The sequence below is a fragment of the Pleurodeles waltl genome, chromosome 3_2 (genome assembly GCF_031143425.1).
Source record: "Pleurodeles waltl isolate 20211129_DDA chromosome 3_2, aPleWal1.hap1.20221129, whole genome shotgun sequence".
In the NCBI taxonomy this organism is placed as follows: Eukaryota; Metazoa; Chordata; class Amphibia; order Caudata; family Salamandridae; genus Pleurodeles; species Pleurodeles waltl.
This window is the reverse complement of record NC_090441.1, coordinates 71778901-71797997: the sequence shown is the minus strand read 5'-3', so window position 1 is coordinate 71797997 and position 19097 is coordinate 71778901. Positions and strand designations below refer to the sequence as shown.

At 48.9% G+C, this 19097-nt stretch overlaps 1 protein-coding gene across 2 annotated transcripts in view; it reads right to left on the bottom strand.

The window, feature by feature from the left end:
- Positions 1-19097, bottom strand: part of FKBP6 (FKBP prolyl isomerase family member 6 (inactive)) — a 162871-nt gene that overhangs the window by 11573 nt on the left and 132201 nt on the right. For both annotated transcript variants that reach the window (XM_069226776.1, XM_069226777.1), the window contains exon 7: positions 1205-1314. In XM_069226776.1, the coding sequence (XP_069082877.1) occupies positions 1205-1314 (110 nt within the window). The remainder of the gene's footprint in view (positions 1-1204; positions 1315-19097) is intronic.

Sequence of the window (19097 nt, the reverse complement as noted above, 5' to 3'; positions counted from 1 at the left end):
TGATGTACCACTACAGTTTGACAATTTGGGAGACTTAAACCCCCCTTTTTATACTCCGCTTCCACAAAGATGTGATTCAGTTTAAGTCTTTAAAGGAGACAACAGCCACAGCATGAATTTCAAAGTGCCCACTCTTCTTTCCTTTCTTTTGTCCAGGGACCAGTCTGTCACAGGAAGAGTAATTCCAATTTTGAGAGTCCGACACCAGAGGCCATGGGAGTGACCAAAGGATTACATTTGGATGTCACCCACACTTATATATGCCTAACAAAAGGCTACAAAGGCCCCAGCCCTGCACTTTATGATTCCTTATCTCTGCAGTGCTTCACCTATCAGCCCCATCATCTCTCTGACAATGTGCCCAGGCCCCATACACTAGTGACATTTCCAGAATCAAAAAGCCCTTTTGAAGTGTGGCTGCTAAGTTTTGCCGCAATGTATTTACCAACTTGGAGCTATGTCCCGATACAAGACTTAGAGAGACTGAGGGAGAATACCTCTTCAGGCCAGGAAATCGCCCTGGAGACACCAGCAACTACAGGAATAACTGCCTGCCCTTAAGTCACGCAATGCACCTTTGGCCAGTGGTACAAAGAGAAACTTCACCAATAAATGGATACTACAAGCCTGCCATTAACCCAGTCTCTATACAGAGCTAGAGGCTGGCCCGATTTTATTTAGCTGATACAGGGCAAATAAAACTTGGGTGTCACCTAAAGAGTCTGTTGTGCCTTGAGAAACTGAAGGTGGGAGGGCAGGGAAGTGGTTAGTGGGAAAAGGGTGGGGCAGGTTAAAAAAGGAGGTAGGCGGGTAAATAGAGTGAAATAGTTTGAGAAGTATTTTATGTGCACAACCAAGATAGCCCTTCGGTGTATGACATTCATCATAACAATGCCTGGACAGGTTACTGTACAGCCATACAAAGGGTAAAATATTGGGTGCGGCCACGAACTGGCTTCAGGCATGGTTGAAAAGTGGTAGAAAACAACCATAAAAAAATAAATAAAAAAAAAGGACTGGACTATACTTGTTCCATGAAAGTTAAGAAGGAGGCCATGCTAACTGCAAAGCATAAAAAGTAATGCAAGAATGGTGATACCCTTAAAGAGAAGTCTACATGGTGACCATTATGCATTTGAGATGTAGTAAAGTTTGGGGCAACAGGACCATCATAGTGTTATAAGGATAAACATCACACACTTACCTGTCTAACTTTTTTAGTTCCTTGTTTATATCCTGGTTGAAAGGTTCACGTCGTTGAGCTCCAACTAAGAAATTCCTAGCACGCTCGTATTCTGTCAAAGCTAAACAAGCCTAGATAAGAGATAAGGAAAATGCATTTAAAACGGTGGGGAGAAGACAGTTAATGTTACTTATCCAGGACAAAAGTTCCTCCGCACTGGATTCTTCTAAAGGTACACATCCACACGGCAGAACACCCTGCTGCAATAATGAAAATGTCACTTACCCAGTGTACATCTGTTCGTGGCATTAGTCGCTGCAGATTCACATGTTGTGCATAGTCCGCCGTCTGGTGTTGGGTCTGAGTGTTACAAGTTGTTTTTCTTCGAAGAAGTCTTTTCGAGTCACGAGACCGAGGGGGGACTCCTCCTTTGTTCCATTGCGCATGGGCGTCGACTCCATGTTAGATTGTTTTCCCCGCAGAGGGTGAGGTAGGAGTTGTGTATGTTAGTAATAGTGCCCATGCAATGGATTGAATAAGTATGTACCAAATAAGGTTTAGGTAATATATTTACAAATGTACAAATGTTGAAGATAACTTCCAAACGGCTACAGGCTCCCGGGGAGGCGGGTGGGCACATGTGAATCTGCAGCGACTAATGCCACGAACAGATGTACACTGGGTAAGTGACATTTTCAGTTCGATGGCATGTGTAGCTGCAGATACACATGTTGTGCATAGACTAGAAAGCAGTGATCTCCCCAAAAGCGGTGGCTCAGCCTGTAGGAGTGGAAGTAGTCTGAAATAAAGTTCTTAGTACAGCTTGACCTACTGTGGCTTGTTGTGCGGATAGCATGTCTACACAGTAGTGCTTAGTAAATGTGTGAGGCGTAGACCATGTGGCTGCCTTACATATCTCGTTCATTGGAATGTTTCCTAGGAAGGCCATGGTAGCGCCTTTCTTTCTGGTTGAATGTGCCCTTGGTGTAATGGGCAGCTCTCTCTTTGCTTTGAGGTAGCAGGTTTGGATGCACTTAACTATCCATCTGGCTATACCCTGTTTTGATATTGGGTTTCCTGTATGAGGTTTTTGAAATGCAATAAACAGTTGTTTTGTTTTCCTAATTTCTTTTGTTCTGTCAATGTAGTACATTAGTGCTCTTCTGATGTCTAATGTATGTAGTGCCCTTTCAGCTACTGAGTCTGGCTGTGGGAAGAACACTGGTAGTTCTACCGTTTGATTTAAGTGGAACGGCGAAATAACTTTTGGTAAAAATTTTGGATTGGTTCTTAGGACTACTTTATTTTTGTGTATTTGAATAAAAGGTTCTTGTATAGTAAACACCTGTATTTCACTTACTCTTAGAGATGTGATGGCAATGAGAAATGCAACCTTCCACGTTAAGAATTGCATTTCGCATGAGTGCATGGGTTCAAAAGGTGGGCCCATGAGTCTTGTTAAGACGATGTTGAGGTTCCATGAAGGAACAGGTGGTGTTCTTGGTGGTATAATTCTTTTTAGGCCTTCCATAAACGCTTTAATGACAGGTATCCTAAATAGTGAAGTTGAATGGGTAATCTGCAGGTATGCAGATATTGCTGCGAGGTGTATCTTTATGGAAGAGAAGGCTAGATTTGATTTCCGTAAATGTAGTAAGTATCCCACTACATCCTTTGGAGATGCATGTAATGGTTGAACTTGATTATTATGGCAGTAGCAAACAAATCTTTTCCATTTGCTAGCATAGCAGTGTCTAGTGGATGGTCTTCTAGCTTGTTTTATGACTTCCATACATTCTTGGGTGAGGTTTAAATGTCCGAATTCTAGGATCTCAGGAGCCAGATTGCTAGATTCAGCGATGCTGGGTTTGGATGCCTGATCTGTTGTTTGTGTTGTGTTAACAGATCTGGTCTGTTGGGCAACCTGACATGGGGTACTACCGACAGGTCTAGTAGTGTAGTGTACCAAGGTTGTCTTGCCCATGTTGGTGCTATTAGTAGGAGTTTGAGTTTGTTTTGACTCAATTTGTTTACTAGATATGGAAGGAGAGGGAGAGGGGGGAAAAGCGTACACAAATATCCCTGACCAGTTCATCCATAGAGCATTGCCTTGAGACTGCCTGTGTGGGTACCTGGATGCGAAGTTTTGGCATTTTGCGTTCTCCTTTGTTGCAAATAGGTCTATTTGAGGTGTCCCCCAAATTTTGAAGTAAATGCTTAGAATTTGGGGGTGAATCTCCCATTCGTGGACCTGTTGGTGATTTCGAGAGAGATTGTCTGCTAGTTGATTTTGGATCCCTGGAATAAATTGTGCTATTAGGCGAATGTGGTTGTGAATTGCCCATTGCCATATCTTTTGTGCCAGGAGGCACAGCTGTGTCGAGTGTGTTCCCCCCTGTTTGTTTAGATAATACATTGTTGTCATGTTGTCTGTTTTGACAAGATTGTATTTGTGGGTTATGATGGGTTGAAATGCTTTCAACGCTAGGAATACTGCCAACAATTCAAGGTGATTTATATGCAGTTTTGTTTGATGTACGTCCCATTGTCCTTGGATGCTGTGTTGATTGAGGCGTGCTCCCCACCCTGTCATGGAAGCATCTGTTATCATCACGTATTGTGGCACTGGGTCTTGGAAAGGCCGCCCTTTGTTTAAATTTATACTGTTCCACCATAGAAGCAAGATGTATGTTTGGCGGTCTATCAACACCAAATCTAGAAGGTGACCCTGTGCATGTGACCACTGTGATGCTAGGCACTGTTGTAAGGGCCTCATGTGCAGTCTTGCGTTTGGGACAATGGCTATGCATGAGGACATCATGCCTAGGAGTTTTAATACCGTCTTTGCCTGTATCTTTTGTGTTGGATACATGGCTTGTATAACCTTGTGAACATTTTGAACCCTTTGTGGACTTGGAGTGGCTATTCCCTTTGTTGTGTTGATTGTCGCTCCCAAGTATTGCTGTGTTTTGCACGGCAGAATATGAGATTTTGTGTAGTTGATGGAAAAATCGAGTTTGTAGAGGGTTTGTATGACATAATCTGTGTGTTGTGAACACTTTGTTAGGGAGTTGGTCTTGATTAGCCCATCGTCTAGGTACGGGAATACGTGTATTTGCTGCCTTCTGATGTGTGCAGCTACTACTGCTAGACATTTTGTGAATACTCTTGGTGCGGTTGTTATACCGAACGGCAACACTTTGAATTGGTAATGTATTCCCTTGAATACGAACCTTAGGTATTTCCTGTGCGAGGGATGTATCGGTATGTGGAAATACGCGTCCTTTAGATCTAAGGTTGTCATGTAGTCTTGTTGCTTTAGCAGTGGTAACACGTCTTGTAGCGTGACAATGTGAAAGTGTTCTGATTTGATGTAGGTGTTTAGTGTTCTGAGATCTAGGATTGGTCTCAGTGTTTTGTCCTTTTTTGGTATTAGAAAGTACAGTGAGTAAACTCCTGTGTTTACTTGTGTACATGGTACCAATTCTATTGCGTCCTTTTGTAGTAATACTTGAACTTCTAGTTCTAGAAGGTTTAAATGTTGTTTTGACATATTCTGTGTTTTTGGTGGGACATTTGGAGGGAGTTGGAGATATTCTATGCAATAACCATGTCGGATAATTGCTAAGACCCAAGTGTCTGTTGTTATCTCCTCCCAGGATTTGTAAAACTGACTTAGTCTTCCCCCCACTGGTGTTGTGTGAAGGGGTTGAGTGACTTGTGAGTCACTGTTTGGTTGTAGGGGTTTTTGGACTTTGAAATTTTCCCCGGTTTCTAGGGAATTGTCCTCCTCTGTACTGGCCCTGAAAGCCTCCCCTTTGGTACTGTCCCTGGTAGGTAGACGGTGTTGATTGTGAGGTGCTGGCTTGTGTGGCTTGACCCCGAAACCCCCCTCTGAAAGTTGTTTTGCGGAAGGTGCCGAAAGTGCCTCTGCCCTGCGGGGAATAGAGTGCGCCCATGGCCCTGGCTGTGTCAGTGTCCTTTTTCAATTTCTCAATTGCCGTGTCCACTTCGGGTCCAAACAATTGCTGTTCATTGAACGGCATATTGAGCACCGCTTGCTGTATTTCCGGTTTAAAGCCAGATGTGCGCAACCATGCGTGCCTTCTTATGGTTACTGCGGTATTTATTGTTCTTGCAGCTGTGTCCGCTGCGTCCATAGAGGAGCGTATTTGGTTATTGGAGATGTTTTGTCCCTCCTCAACTACTTGTTTTGCCCGTTTCTGAAATTCTTTGGGCAGATGCTCGATGAGATGCTGCATCTCGTCCCAATGGGCTCTATCATATCGCGCTAGGAGCGCCTGAGAGTTCGCGATGCGCCACAGGTTTGCAGCTTGTACTGCGACCCTTTTCCCAGCTGCGTCGAACTTTCGTCTCTCTTTGTCCGGAGGTGGGGCGTCGCCTGATGTGTGCGAGTTGGCTCTCTTGCGAGCTGCCCCTATCACGACTGAATCTGGTGGCAGTTGTGAGGTGATAAAAGCAGGGTCTGTGGGCGGTGCTTTATATTTTTTCTCCACCCTTGCAGTTATCGCTCTACTCTTGACAGGTTCTTTGAAGATCTGCTTTGCGTGCCTTAGCATTCCTGTAAGCATAGGCAGGCTTTGGTAGGTGCTATGGGTGGAGGAGAGAGTGTTGAAAAGGAAGTCATCCTCGACAGGTTCTGCGTGTAACAACACGTTATGGAACTCTGCTGCCCTAGCTACCACCTGTGCATACGCTGTGCTGTCCTCAGGTGGCGAGGGCTTGGTAGGGTACGACTCAGGACTATTGTCTGATACTGGGGCGTCGTATAGGTCCCAAGCATCTTGGTCATCTTGGCTCATGGTGGTATGAGCCGGTGAATGTGACGGAGTCTGTGCCGGTGATGTGTGAGTTACAGGTGGAGGAGAGGGTGGCGGAGTTACCTTCTTCACCATTTTTTGTGGTGTTTGTTCTTGAGTTTGGAACTCGAGTCTCCTTTTTCTCCTGATTGGGGGAAGAGTGCTGATTTTCCCTGTCCCACTTTGTATGAAGATCCGCTTTTGTGTGTGGTCTACATCAGTGGTCTGTAACTCTTCTTCAAATCTGTGTTTGCGCATTTGAGAGGACAGTGATTGTTCCTCTGTATATGAGCTGGCAGTTGGTTCGGTTGCTGGTCGTTTTGGCACCGAAACTGTGTCTCTGCTTGTTTTCGGCTCCGAGGCAAATTTTTTATTTTTCGGCGTCGAGCTTTCTCGGCGTCGATCTTCCTCGGTGCCGCTGTCTCTGCGCCGAGCAGCTTCGGTTCCGCTGTCTCGGCGTCGACCTTTTTCAGCAGCACTTTCTCGGTCCCGAGATTGCTGCGTGCCTGTATCTCGACCCGAGTCGGACGATCTCGGCACCAGTTCGGCCTTTTTCGGTGCCGATGGACGGTCACCTACTTTATGGGTTGAGCCATGGCCTGTTGGCAGTGGCGTCCCCTGGGCCTTGTCTGTTTTCTTGTGTGGTGCTTGCTTCGACGTCTTACTCACGGTTTCTTCGACGTCGAATTCCTCCGAGTCAGATTCATGGATGGATAAGGCTTCCTCTTCTTCTCCTTGTCCCTCGAACTCTCGGTGTCCTGTCGGCGTGGACGCCATCTGCAATCTTCTGGCTCGCCGGTCACGGAGCGTTTTTCGGGACCGAAACGCACGACAGGCCTCACACGTTTCTTCCTTGTGCTCGGGCGACAGGCACAAGTTACAGACCAAATGTTGGTCTGTATATGGATATTTATTGTGGCATTTAGGACAGAATCGGAACGGGGTCTGTTCAATCAGTGTCGATCTTACACGCGGTCGGGCCGACCAGGCCCCGACGGGGGATCAAAATTACCCCGAAGGGCTACCGGAGCTCTTCACGATTTGGTGTCGATTCTATTCTAACCCGATACCGAACGAAACAATACCGACGTAGTTTTCCGAAGTTTTGACTATCTTTCCGTCCCGAAACCCGGAGCGAAAAGGAACACGTCCGAACCCGATGGCGGAAAAAAAACAATCTAACATGGAGTCGACGCCCATGCGCAATGGAACAAAGGAGGAGGAGTCCCTCGGTCTCGTGACTCGAAAAGACTTCTTCGAAGAAAAACAACTTGTAACAATCCGACCCAACACCAGACGGCGGACTATGCACAACATGTGTATCTGCAGCTACACATGCCATCGAACATACTAATTCTAGTTTAAGCTGTGAATTCGGACTTTGTGCAGGAGCGGCTCGCAGTGCTTTGTAAGGGTGGCGCGGTATGAATAAAAATAAAAAAAAGTATCTTTATTGCCGCCGCTGCCACTGCGCCGCTCTCTTGTTGCAGCTGCAGGCACAGGCTCCCAGCCTGCCCTGCAGCCAATCCGAAAGCTGCTGACATGCTGCTGGGAGACTGGGAGCCTGTGCCTGCTCTCTCCAGCCAGGCAACACAGGAGAGAGCCCAGTGCGCATGTGTGTTTGGCCGGCACAAGTCGGCCAGCTAAACATACATGCACACTGAGGGAAGGGTGCTGAACACTCCCCCCTCCATTTTTTTTATTTTTTATTAATTACCCCCACCCCATACACTATGTCAAATAAAATTGTAAAAAATAAAAATGAATTAAATATTTAAATGTTCTGCATATTGGTGTTGGCAGGCCATAGACTACTGATAATTATTTCAAAAGACATACAGGTAAAGTGGGATTTTGGAGTTTTTGTGTCCTTCCCCCTTTTCCCAGACCTAAACTCAATTCATATGGGGTACCTTTTTCTTATTTATGTGACATATACACCTAGCGCATGCAATTCACTGAAGGCCAGAAGTTTTCACAATCAGTAACATTCTCAAGATACAGCTATGCTTGGTCTCCACGGATGTACACATCAAAAACAGTAAAAACCCAAATGAGATCCCAACTGTAGAATAATAAAGGGCTTAGGTGAAAACACACCTAAGCCCTTTCAACACATGTATCACAAGAGGTGAAATAAAGACGGCTAATCAGGCAGACTTAGAAAGGCAAAAAAGCCAACTAGTAACTTTAACAGTGCACACAGCAAAGCTTTGCCGGACTAGGGACAGAATGAATAAAGGAACATCAGACAGCTTAGCCTGAAGAAAGTCACGCTCACAGTGTTCACAACAGGTCACAAAAGTAGCCCAACTGCCAGAATAGATGGTGACTGGGTGGCAAGCATCAAAAATCATATCCTTTACCTCTGATGATACATCAAAACCACTCAGAAGGTTCCAATCAGCTTTAACACATGTAGGTGTAGATTGAGGAGGTTTTGTTGTAGATACCTTGAACTACATCGATATGCAGAGGCCACTGTTGGTCGGCAAGAAAGCACCTGCTGAGTTCATCAGCCATGATATTGTGGAAACCTCTGGGTGACTAATCGTCATGGATATCCCGTGAATTGAAAGTGTTCTGACCCCACAGCAAATGGAAGGAAACATTAATGGGACTGCAGGACTGGAAAATGACAAGGGGTATGCTGCATGACAAGGATTCCATCCAGTCTTTGGGGTCCGAAGCAGACAAGATCTGGGCTAAAGTCCTCATCTGGGATATTTATTCAGAAACATGAGGTCTAAAATCAATCTCAGGTCCCCACTCTTCTAGGACACTAAGTAGTATCGGGCATTGCACCCGCGTACCCTTCTCCACCTCAGGAACCTTCTCTACTTCACATCTGTTATGCAGTGGCTGACCTTCTCCATCCACAATCCTGGCATGATCTGCCAAAGACCAGGAGCAAACTGGAAGAATGTGGGAAGTGGTTGACAAAAATTAAAGAGTGGAACCGGATTGGTCTGAGGAAACCGCACATCAGCTAGTTAAGCAAACCGAATTCTGCCTGGTACAAGTCCCAGGCTACTTTTAGAGAGAGAACTAAGGCAGCTTGGAGGCAGCTGTGGTGGGCGAAGGTGGAGGAAAAGGACTTCTGCAACTACTGGTGCACATGGCCTGTGCCATCACTCCTTTGGGAACCTCTAAAAGACTAAGCAGGTTGCTGAACAGGGGTGTGTAAGGGGTTGGGCTGGGCTGTCTCTGCCGGTAGATAAGTCCAAGAATAACCCACAAACTTCTTGTACTCCTGGATGAATTATCAGACAGGTGACCTCTTCGAAGGCATGTCCATCAAGGATACCTAAACATCTCTAGAAACGGCCGGTGGCTGACATCCCGGTATGAAGCAGAACCATAATGCTGGTATCATGTCCCTATCCATAGTGTTCAGACCAGTCTGCAAGATTAATTTGAATGCATTCTGACACTGCAGTTTGTGCAAAGGTGTTTTCAAACTCCTCTGGAAGGATGTGCATAATCTAACTCATCATGTCCCAAAGCGCATTATAACAATGACTAAAAAGAAACACAGCATTAAAGGATCAAGAGGCCAAACTGGTAAATTAAAACATCTTCTTGCTAAGGGGATTTATGCATTTTGATTCTCTGTCCAGAGGAGCGAAAGGTAAGGTGCCAAGATGCACCTTACTTGCAGACATCTAAACTACAAGGTCCTCCAGAGTTGGATGTTGTATCAGAGAAGCCAGACCCTTCCGAACTATATGTGCTTTTGTAATCACATAGCTGTCACAGGTTCGAGATGCAGGAGACTTCTGGTCCTGACTCTGATGTCAGATTCAGAACTGATCTGGAAGCAGCACCTCTTAAGCCAAGACCAGACCAAGTCAGCCAGAACTAGCAAGGCCTGTGGCAAAGAATCAAGGAACAGCCTGGCAGCAACATGGGACTGGCAAAAGGCAGAAAAAAGGTCAAGAGCTCCAGGGAACGTCTTGGTGGCCCAAGTCCACAAGGATGCTTGGCAGATCCGAGATGCTTGAAGACGCACCATAGAGACACAAAATTGCTTGACTTCAACTTGCTATAGAGTCGACAATGGCAATGTGAATTCAGGGCATATCTGCTCCACTCTCAGAATTTTGTCCAAATCAGATGACAATGGCAGAGTTGGGTTTTAAGAATGCTGAGTACGCAACTCCACCCGGAAGCGAGAGCAGCATGACGGAACAGATTACAGACTTCTTGCGTTTACACAGAGACTTGTTCTTGGACCTAATCTGCAATCTGGACCTGGATCAGAAGTGACCCCCCCGAACTCCAAATAGGACCAACTCCAATTATTGTCCTCAGTGATGTAAAACTTCACACTCCCAGGTGGTCTATGGGTGCATCAGTTAGCACCTGTCAAAGGACATATAAAAGTCATCCTTCGGCAAGCACCAAAGACACATAGGCCCTCATTACAAACTTGGCGGTAAATGCCACCTATCACTGTGCTGACGGCCGCCAACATACCGTGACCGCGGCGGTATACCGCTATGGGTATTATGACCCACACTGAGAAATCTGCCACTATACAGACACCCACACAAGTCCGCCAGACCAAAGGTCAGTGATAAACTGACGGTACCAAAACCCACACCGTTACGCCAACAGGAATACGCCCACAGTATCAGGACCCACGAATCACTGCAGCGGTCTTTCAACCACGGTAAACCATTGGCGGTACACACCGCCACGCTCAAAATACATACATGTTAACAGAACTCCACCACATTGGACAATTCAAACCACACACACACACACCGGACACACACACACACACACCACAACCACAACACTATAAATCACACAACCACATTACCCACAACCCTTTCTACGAAAAAAAGATAGCAAACAGAGAGAGACAAGCCAGGAGCACCCACTCAGTCAGAGCCACAAAACACCATCACCCATACACCGTCCATGAACCTCACACCACACATCCCAACATCACCCCACACAGCCTCACACATACCACTCACACCACATCCATGGCATCCCAAAGACACCCCAGGTTTTCAGGGAAGGAGCTAAGGGTCATGGTGGAGGAAGTCATCCGGGTAGAGCCACAGCTATTCGGATCACAGGTGTAGCAGATGTCCATTGCAAGGAAGATGGAGCTATGGCGGAGAGTCGTTGACAGGGTCAACGCTGTGGGACAGCACCCCAGAACAAGGGATGACATCAGGAAGAGGTGGCACGACCTACAGGGGAAGGTGTGTTCCGTGGTTGCAAGACACCAGGTAGCAGTGCAGAGGACTGGCGGTGGACTCCCACCTCCTCCCCCACAGCTAACATGGGAGGAGCAATTCTTGGCGATCATGCATCCTGAGGGCCTCGCAGGAGTAGCAGGAGACTGGACTCTGGTAAGTCAAATCTTTACTACTATCACCCCCACCCTACCTGCATGCCATCACGAACTCCTATCCCTGCCCTCACCCCCATCACTCACAAATACCCCAATATCACACCCACCCACCCCAATACCAAGCCATGCATGCAACACCCATGCATGGACACCCATCAAAGACCTGCATGGACACCCATCACCAAAGCATTTCCATTAGAGAGAACCACCACGCACACAAGGCAAAGCTGACAGGGCTATCACAACCCTACAGTGAAACACACCCATGCATAGAGTCACAAGACAACAGGGAAGCTGGGAGGACAGGCCCAAGGAACCAACTCTCCACGAGGCACATGCAGGGACCCAGTTGACCTTGGGCCATATACTGGCCAAGTTGAAGGAGACCCAGCGGCTGCAGGAGGAACAGAACCTGGGGATCAGGGAGGGCCTCAAACACATCTACATCATCCTGGTCACCATTGCTGGGGTGCTGGCTGACATGGCCAACACCATGAGGGAGGCAGTGGCACAACAACGGGACCATCACACTAGCCACAGCGATGAACAGCCCTCCACACCTCCGCCGGCACTAATGGACAGGAGGCCCGCCACTGGAACAACAGACACCAGCACCCCACCCCCTGCAGAAGGAGAACCACCCTGCAAACGGTCCCTGCGATCCAGGCAGAGGCCAGAGAACATTGTCAAGACCCCCGCCAGGAAATAAGACTCTCCTGATTGGACCCCTTCTGTCACCCTGTCCACCTTGAACTGCCATTGCTCCACTTCCTATGCCCCCTTGGACAATGCACCTGTAATACCAAGTAACTGGAAATTTCTCCACCATCACCTCAGCCCATTGCAATACCCTCTATACTTATTAGCACTTAAATAAACACCCTTGGAACAAATACAAACCTGGAGTCTGTCAATTGATTGGAATATGTATTAATACAACAAACATTTCAATTCATATGTACAGTCGTATGTACATTGGTATGACCTGTAGTGGGCAGCAGTAAACACATCAGGAGCCAGAGTGGGGCACAGAGACCTGAAAAAAGGAGATGCCAAAGGGTACAGTAAGTGGCCATAAACATAGGGAAATCATGCTGCCAGGTCCAATGTCCTACACAAAACTGAAATAAGTGAAGTTACAGTGTCTTACCGGTGTGTCATTGGAAATACTGCTGTATGATAGTACTTCTGTTGTCTACATCTTCATCCTCTGCCTCCTCTTCCTCACTGTCCACAGGCTCAACCGCTGCCGCAAGACCATCCCCAGGCTCATCCTCCAGCAGAAAAGGCACCTGACGTCTGAAGGCCAGGTTCTGCAACATGCAACAATGATTTGGCACACCTTCTTGGGTGAGTAGTACAGTAGTGTCAGATGGAGGTACTGGAACCTGGCCTTCAGGAGGCCGAAGGATCGCTCAATTATCCTCCTTTTACGCCCATGTGCCTCATTGTAACATTCCTCTGCCCTTGTCCTGGCATTCCTCACTGGGGTCAGTAGCCATGAGAGGTCGGGGTAACCAGAGTCACCTCAAATATCGAGGGATACCTGTTAGACACACACCAACCCTTAGTGAAAACCCCATACTCAAACACCAACATATACTGGGTGGGGACCTTGGGCTCACCTATTAGCCACACCCGGTGCCTCTGGAGATGGCTCATCACATATGAAATGCTGCTATTCCTCAAGATAAAGGAGCCATGCACAGAGCCAGGATACTTGGCATTCACATGGGAGATGTACTCGCCACCAAACACACCATCTGCACATTCATAGAGCGATAGCTTTTTCGATTCCTGAACACTTGTTCATTTCTCGGGGGAGGGGGGGGGCAAATGCTACACGTGTACCATCAATGGCACCAATAATGTTAGAGTTATGTCCCAGGGCATAAAAGTCAGCTTTCACAGTGGCCAAATCCTCCACCTGTGGGAATACAATGTAGCTGCACATGTGTTTCAGCAGGGCTGACAACACTCTGGTCAACACGTTGGAGAACATTGGCTGAGACATTCCTGATGCAATGGTCACTGTTTGGAAGGAACCACTTGCCAGGAAATAGAGCACTGACAGGACCTGCACTAGAGGGGGAATACCTGTGGGCTGGCGGATAGCTGACATCAGGTCTGGCTCCAATTGGGCACATAGTTCTCGGACTGTGGCCTGATCAAGTCTGTATGTTAGTATAATTGTCACAAGGTCCACCAGGTGTCTGTACACTGGAGGATGTCTCCATCTCATGTTCATCCTCAGCGGTTGAATCCTATGGAGGAAAACGGTGAGCAGAGGGTCATTATCACACATCTATTGCAATAACGATGCATTTCTTCATTTACAAAACCAGTATGTGAATCCGGGAGTCATTTGCTGTTCCAATGTCTGCTGTGACGCAGTTAGGCGCCATGGCATGTGCCCCCCTGAAATGGCGGCTGTCTGACCTGTGAGAAGGGACAAGTGGAAATGAGGTAATTCCGCTGGCGTTGTTGATGACCGCCGCGCAACTTCGCATTTGTTATCATTGGGCCCTATGAGTTCCAGGAGCCAATGGAGATGTAGGTCAGCGGTGATGGTACTGCGGAGGAGACTGGTAGATGGGGTCCTACCCAGTACACTTTACTCTACGGTCCTCCAGGCAAACAGGTGAGTACACTGTAAGCATGATGCGTGGGCCATGAATGTATGGAGTGCTGTGTGTGTAAGCCACATGTGGGGGGCGTCCTGGACAGAGTGCTGCATGTATGGTGGTCAATGTATGTGTGTCAGGGGATGGGAGGGATATGGTGGGCCATCAGTGTGACGGTCCGGACGGGTAACTAAATCCCTCTTCTGCTGTCTTTTTCCTGCAGCTCAGCGCCCATCAGAAAAAGGGTATTTGGCGTGCCATCACCAAGGAGGTGCGGACCCTGGGGGTCTTTGACAGCCGGAGCACCCACTGCCGCAAACGGTGGGAGGACCTGCGCCGCTGGGCAGGGAAGACAGCGGAGGCCCAGCTGGGGCTGGCCTCCCAACGAGGAAGGGGTGCCCGTTGTACCCTGACCCCCCCTGATGTTCCGCATCCTGGCGGTGGCCTATCCAGAGTTGGATGGGCGCTTGAGGGCCTCACAGCAAGGCGGGGGGGGAGCTGAGGGAGGGGAGTACAATTTCAGATTCCTTACTATGCGAGCATTAAGGTTTTACCTGGGTGGGGATGTGGACTGTGGGTGCCCCTAGGCTGGGGCGAAAATGCCAGGGCAGGTCCCTTATTGGGCAGGCTCTGAAGCACTCCAACCCCAATAGTGTTAGTGGGCATCTACTACTGGGCAGGTGTGCAGCTGATGGTGCTAGGCACTGTACCCCATGAGCTGGTGACTAGCATTGTAAATGGTAGTGCATGGCCTAGTGCATAGGGTTTTTCCCTGTGAGTTGTGTACGCCAACGGTAGTGTTGTTGCTGGCATTGACCAAGTGTATCCTCTGTCTCTCCCCCCTTTTTTATTTTGTCACCCTGTCCTTGTGTGCATTAGCATCATCTGGTGGAGGAGCAGAGGCACTGGAGATGGAGGGAGCTGCATCCTACATGTTCCTGGAGGCCAAATCCACCAACGGCGAGAGTGCCAGTGGGACGGAGGGCGAGGGGAGCATGACGGGGACAGGAGGGGACACCACAGACAGCGACTCCTCCGATGGAAGCTCCCTGGCGGTGACCTCTGTGCCCACCCCAACAACAGGTACAGCCACCACCCCCTCTACCAGCACCGCCCTCCCAGCAGCCCCTCAGCGTGTTTCCCGTGCCCGTTCACGCAGAAGGGTGTGCATCTCCTTTACCTCAGGCCTTGCCCCAGTCAGCCCTGCTGACCTCAGTGAGGAGGCTATTGACCTCCTGAGATCCCTCACTGTTGGGCAGTCAACCATTCTGAGTGCCATCCAGGGTGTCGAGAGGCATTTGCAACAAACAAAAGCATACCTGGAGGGCATTCACTCTGGCGTGGTGGCCCAACAGAGAGCATTTCAGGCTCTGGCCTCCGCACGGATGGCAGCCATTGTCCCTGTCTTTAGCCTCCACCTCCAACTTCCTCTACCCAGTCCCAATCCCCTCAACCCCAACCTATCCCAAGCACACCTTCAGACTAGCATTCACCCAAATCAACACACAGAAGTGGCTCAGGCAAACACAAGCACCACACTTAATTTCACAGGCACTCACACAAGCACCATCCCCAAGCAAACACACCAACATCCACTGCCTCCACTGTGTCCCCCGCCTCCTCGTTGTCCACCTCCCTCCCAGTAGTGTCTCCACTCACACCTGCATGCACTACATCCTCATCCACTACCTCAATCACCAGCACGCCCATCACCACACCAGTCACCACCCCCACCATCCATGCACACGTCTCCTGCGTCCTCTCCCACTGTGCCTGTGACCCCTCCTCCCAAAGAACACAAACGCAAGCACCCACCCACCCACCCACCCAACAGCCATCCACCTCACAACAGCACCCAGTCCATGCACCTGCACCCAAACTCAGCCGAGAGACACCTCCTACAACCACTCCCTCTAACTCCACTCCCAAACCTTCTCCCTCTTCCCGCCCCAGTGTCCCTAAGAAGCTTTTCCTGGTAAACATTGTCTCCCCCCACCCACCCCCTGGTCCTTCCCCTCGGGCCTGGGTGCCCAGAACACAGCCCAGCACCTCAGCCACTAAGTCCACGTCTGCTGTGGTTCCTGCACCTGTCAGACCAGCCAGTGTGCCACCAACCCCTGCCAGGACAAAACCATTCCGCCACCTGGCAAGGTGAAGGGGACAGCATCCAGCAAGGGGAAGGAGCCATAACCACCCATCAAGGCCACCTCAAAGACTCCAGCTGCCAGACCCATGGTGACACCATCTGCCAAGGTCAGGAAGGCACACAACACCAGCCAAGGCACTTCAGCCATCCAAGCCTGCAGGTGAAGGCCTGGTGGCTACCTGCCCAACCACCAGCACCGACACCTGCACCGTGGCCAGCACCACCGGCAGCCCTGCTGCTAGAACCACCACCTGCACCACTGCAAGCACCACTACTGTCAGCATCAGCAGCCCCAGTGGGCAGCCGTCTGAGGCTGCAAGAGAAGGGCTGGTGCCTCCCCCCACCACTGACAGCACCGGCACCGCAGCCAGGACCGCCACCTGCACAGCCACAAGCAGTGCCGCAAGCCCTGCCGCAAGCACTGCCACCTGCACCGCTGAAAGTAGCACCACTGCCAGCAGCAGCAGGACGACTGGGCAGCCGTCTGAGGCTGCAGGAGAGGGGCTGGTGCCTCCCTTCACCACTGGCAGCACCCCCACCAGCACAAGCACTACCGCCACTGTGCAGCCGTAGCTGCTGCCGGATGGCCTCTAGCCCTGCCTCCATGGACTATCATGCATCATGGGCACTGCAAATCTCGTGGCTCAGGTACCCAGTTGAGGGACTGTGGACTGTGAACTGTGAACTGTTCCCCCCCCCCCCCCAAGTGTTGCATCACTGGGCACAGAGTCCCCTCCAGAACCAGTGGAGAAAGGCATCCACTCACCCTATCCTTAGCAGAATGAAGCACACTGGGCACAGAGCCCCCCCTAGAACCAGTGGAGAAAGGCATCCACTTGAGACTGTGGCCTTGCACTCACCAGGACCAAGCAGTTGGCAAAGTACCCACTTGAGAGACTGTGGCTTTGCACTCCCCAGGACCAAGCAGTGAGTAATCCACCCACTTGAGACTGTGGCCTTGCACTCCCCAGGACATCGCTGTGGGCATACAGCCCCTCTGAGGAGCAGTGGCGCTGTCCCATCTTCCGGCTGAGGTGCCCCCCACTCCCTTCTCGGTCCCCCTGAGGTGCCTGTGTGTTTTTGAACTGATGCCCCTGCAATGTTCTCTCCGTATTGAGGCAGGAGTCAAGTGTGGCTTTGGCCCAGTGGCCCACAGACATTTTGAGTGGACAATGTACCGCCTTATGTACATATTGTATAATTTTGTAAATACTGTTTTTCAACTTATAACATATATCTGAATATTTCAAATATAACATTTATTTGACTCAATTCCTTTTGTCCTTCCATTCTTCCAGAGGGTTAGGTGTATATGTAATGTTGATGCATGCGTTTGTGTGTATGGTGTTGGGGGTGAGGGTGGGAGTGTTGCGTGTGTGTGTGTCACACTCTTTTTCCTTCCCCCTCCCCCATGTGCTAGGTGCAGTACTCACCATGGTAGTCACCACCGCTGGTACTCCTGGTAGATGAGAAGATACACCAGCATGGGCAGGACATGCTGCGGGGGCTCCATGGCGTCCTGGTTTTTCGTTGAGTGTCGAGAGGTGAGTGGTTTCCCTTCCAAGTAATGTTTCCACTGTGCTTTTGATGGTGTTGGTCCCGCCCCAGAAAAGCTGTCGGATGGGCGTGTTGTAAAAGGGAGGGCAGTGCATTGTCTTCCGCCTGGCTGTTGGTGGTTACCACCCGGTGTTTGTTGCTACTGCCGTGGTGGTCGGCGTGTTGAAGTGGCTGTATGTGTTGGCAGTTTCCACTGTGGTCGTGATTCCAATTTTGTTACCGCCGGCCTGTTGGCAGTATTACCGCTGCTTTAACACCGACCGCCAGGGTTGTAATGAGGGCCATAGTGTTGATCTGTAACAGACATCAACTTCTTGCTGGTGCATCATGGTTTCAACTGGTTGTCTTCAGACGGAACAGTTTCCTAATACACGGTTCCGAAAAAATAACTTGGATGTCCATAAAACACCAACAATGTTGGGAGTGGAGCTCCAGATTCCCATTGTAGGGAAAAATAAGAGGATTTGATGTTACTGTGCAGGCGTGGCACCTGTGACTCAGTGTTGTCACTTCCAGGGGTGAGCCAGAACCACCATGGTGGTGAAACACACCACCTTCCAGAGAAATCAAGCTATTTCAGTAAAAGGTTCCAGATCAAGTCTGCCACCTGGTGAAATTTTAAAGGCAAGGAATTTGTAGTTGGACGTCTCCACCAGTAATCCTAGAGGAAACGGACTTGACCAGAATCAGAGTGTGGTCAAATGGTAACTTAAGTATGATTTTCAAATTATTCACTAAAGGTCAGTAACTTTTAAATATGCAGTCTTACTCATGCGCGCACACACACCCCTGTCCCCCCCAAAGAAATTCTTAAATCCATCAGCAAGGTCACCCTGCTTCATGGTTAGCTTGTGGCTGGAACATTAACAGGAACAGATTGTAATAGCACATACAGGCCATGACTAATTCTGACATTACATCCTTAGAACGCTATTGGTTATTTGCGAAAATGATGCCCAAATGGACCAAACTAATTTAAAATAAACAATGGCAAAGCAAATAGGGCTGGTATTGCTAAGGTGCCCAACAGTTAAATTAAGGGATCATGGACTCCCGCCTGTGAGACACTATTGTTTACTAAAATGGCTTGGAGCTCATCAGTTGCTTATCATTTGTTGGTTTCAGTGTCCATTCTCTTCCCAGACTCCCTAATTGGCCAGTGGTGGTTTAACATCACTTTCAATACTTTCAATGGAGCAGGAATCACGTACAGATTGGTTCGAGTTAATCAGTGTTCACCTTTCCTAATCCTACTCGCTCTCCCTGCTGCTCCTTCCATAGTATTTATTTTCTTGTTCAACAAACAAGGCATAAATGGAGCGTGTGAAGCTGTGCCCACACAGGTTCTTCCTCCTTACACAAACTTCCTCAGAATCTTCACTTGTGTTCTTAT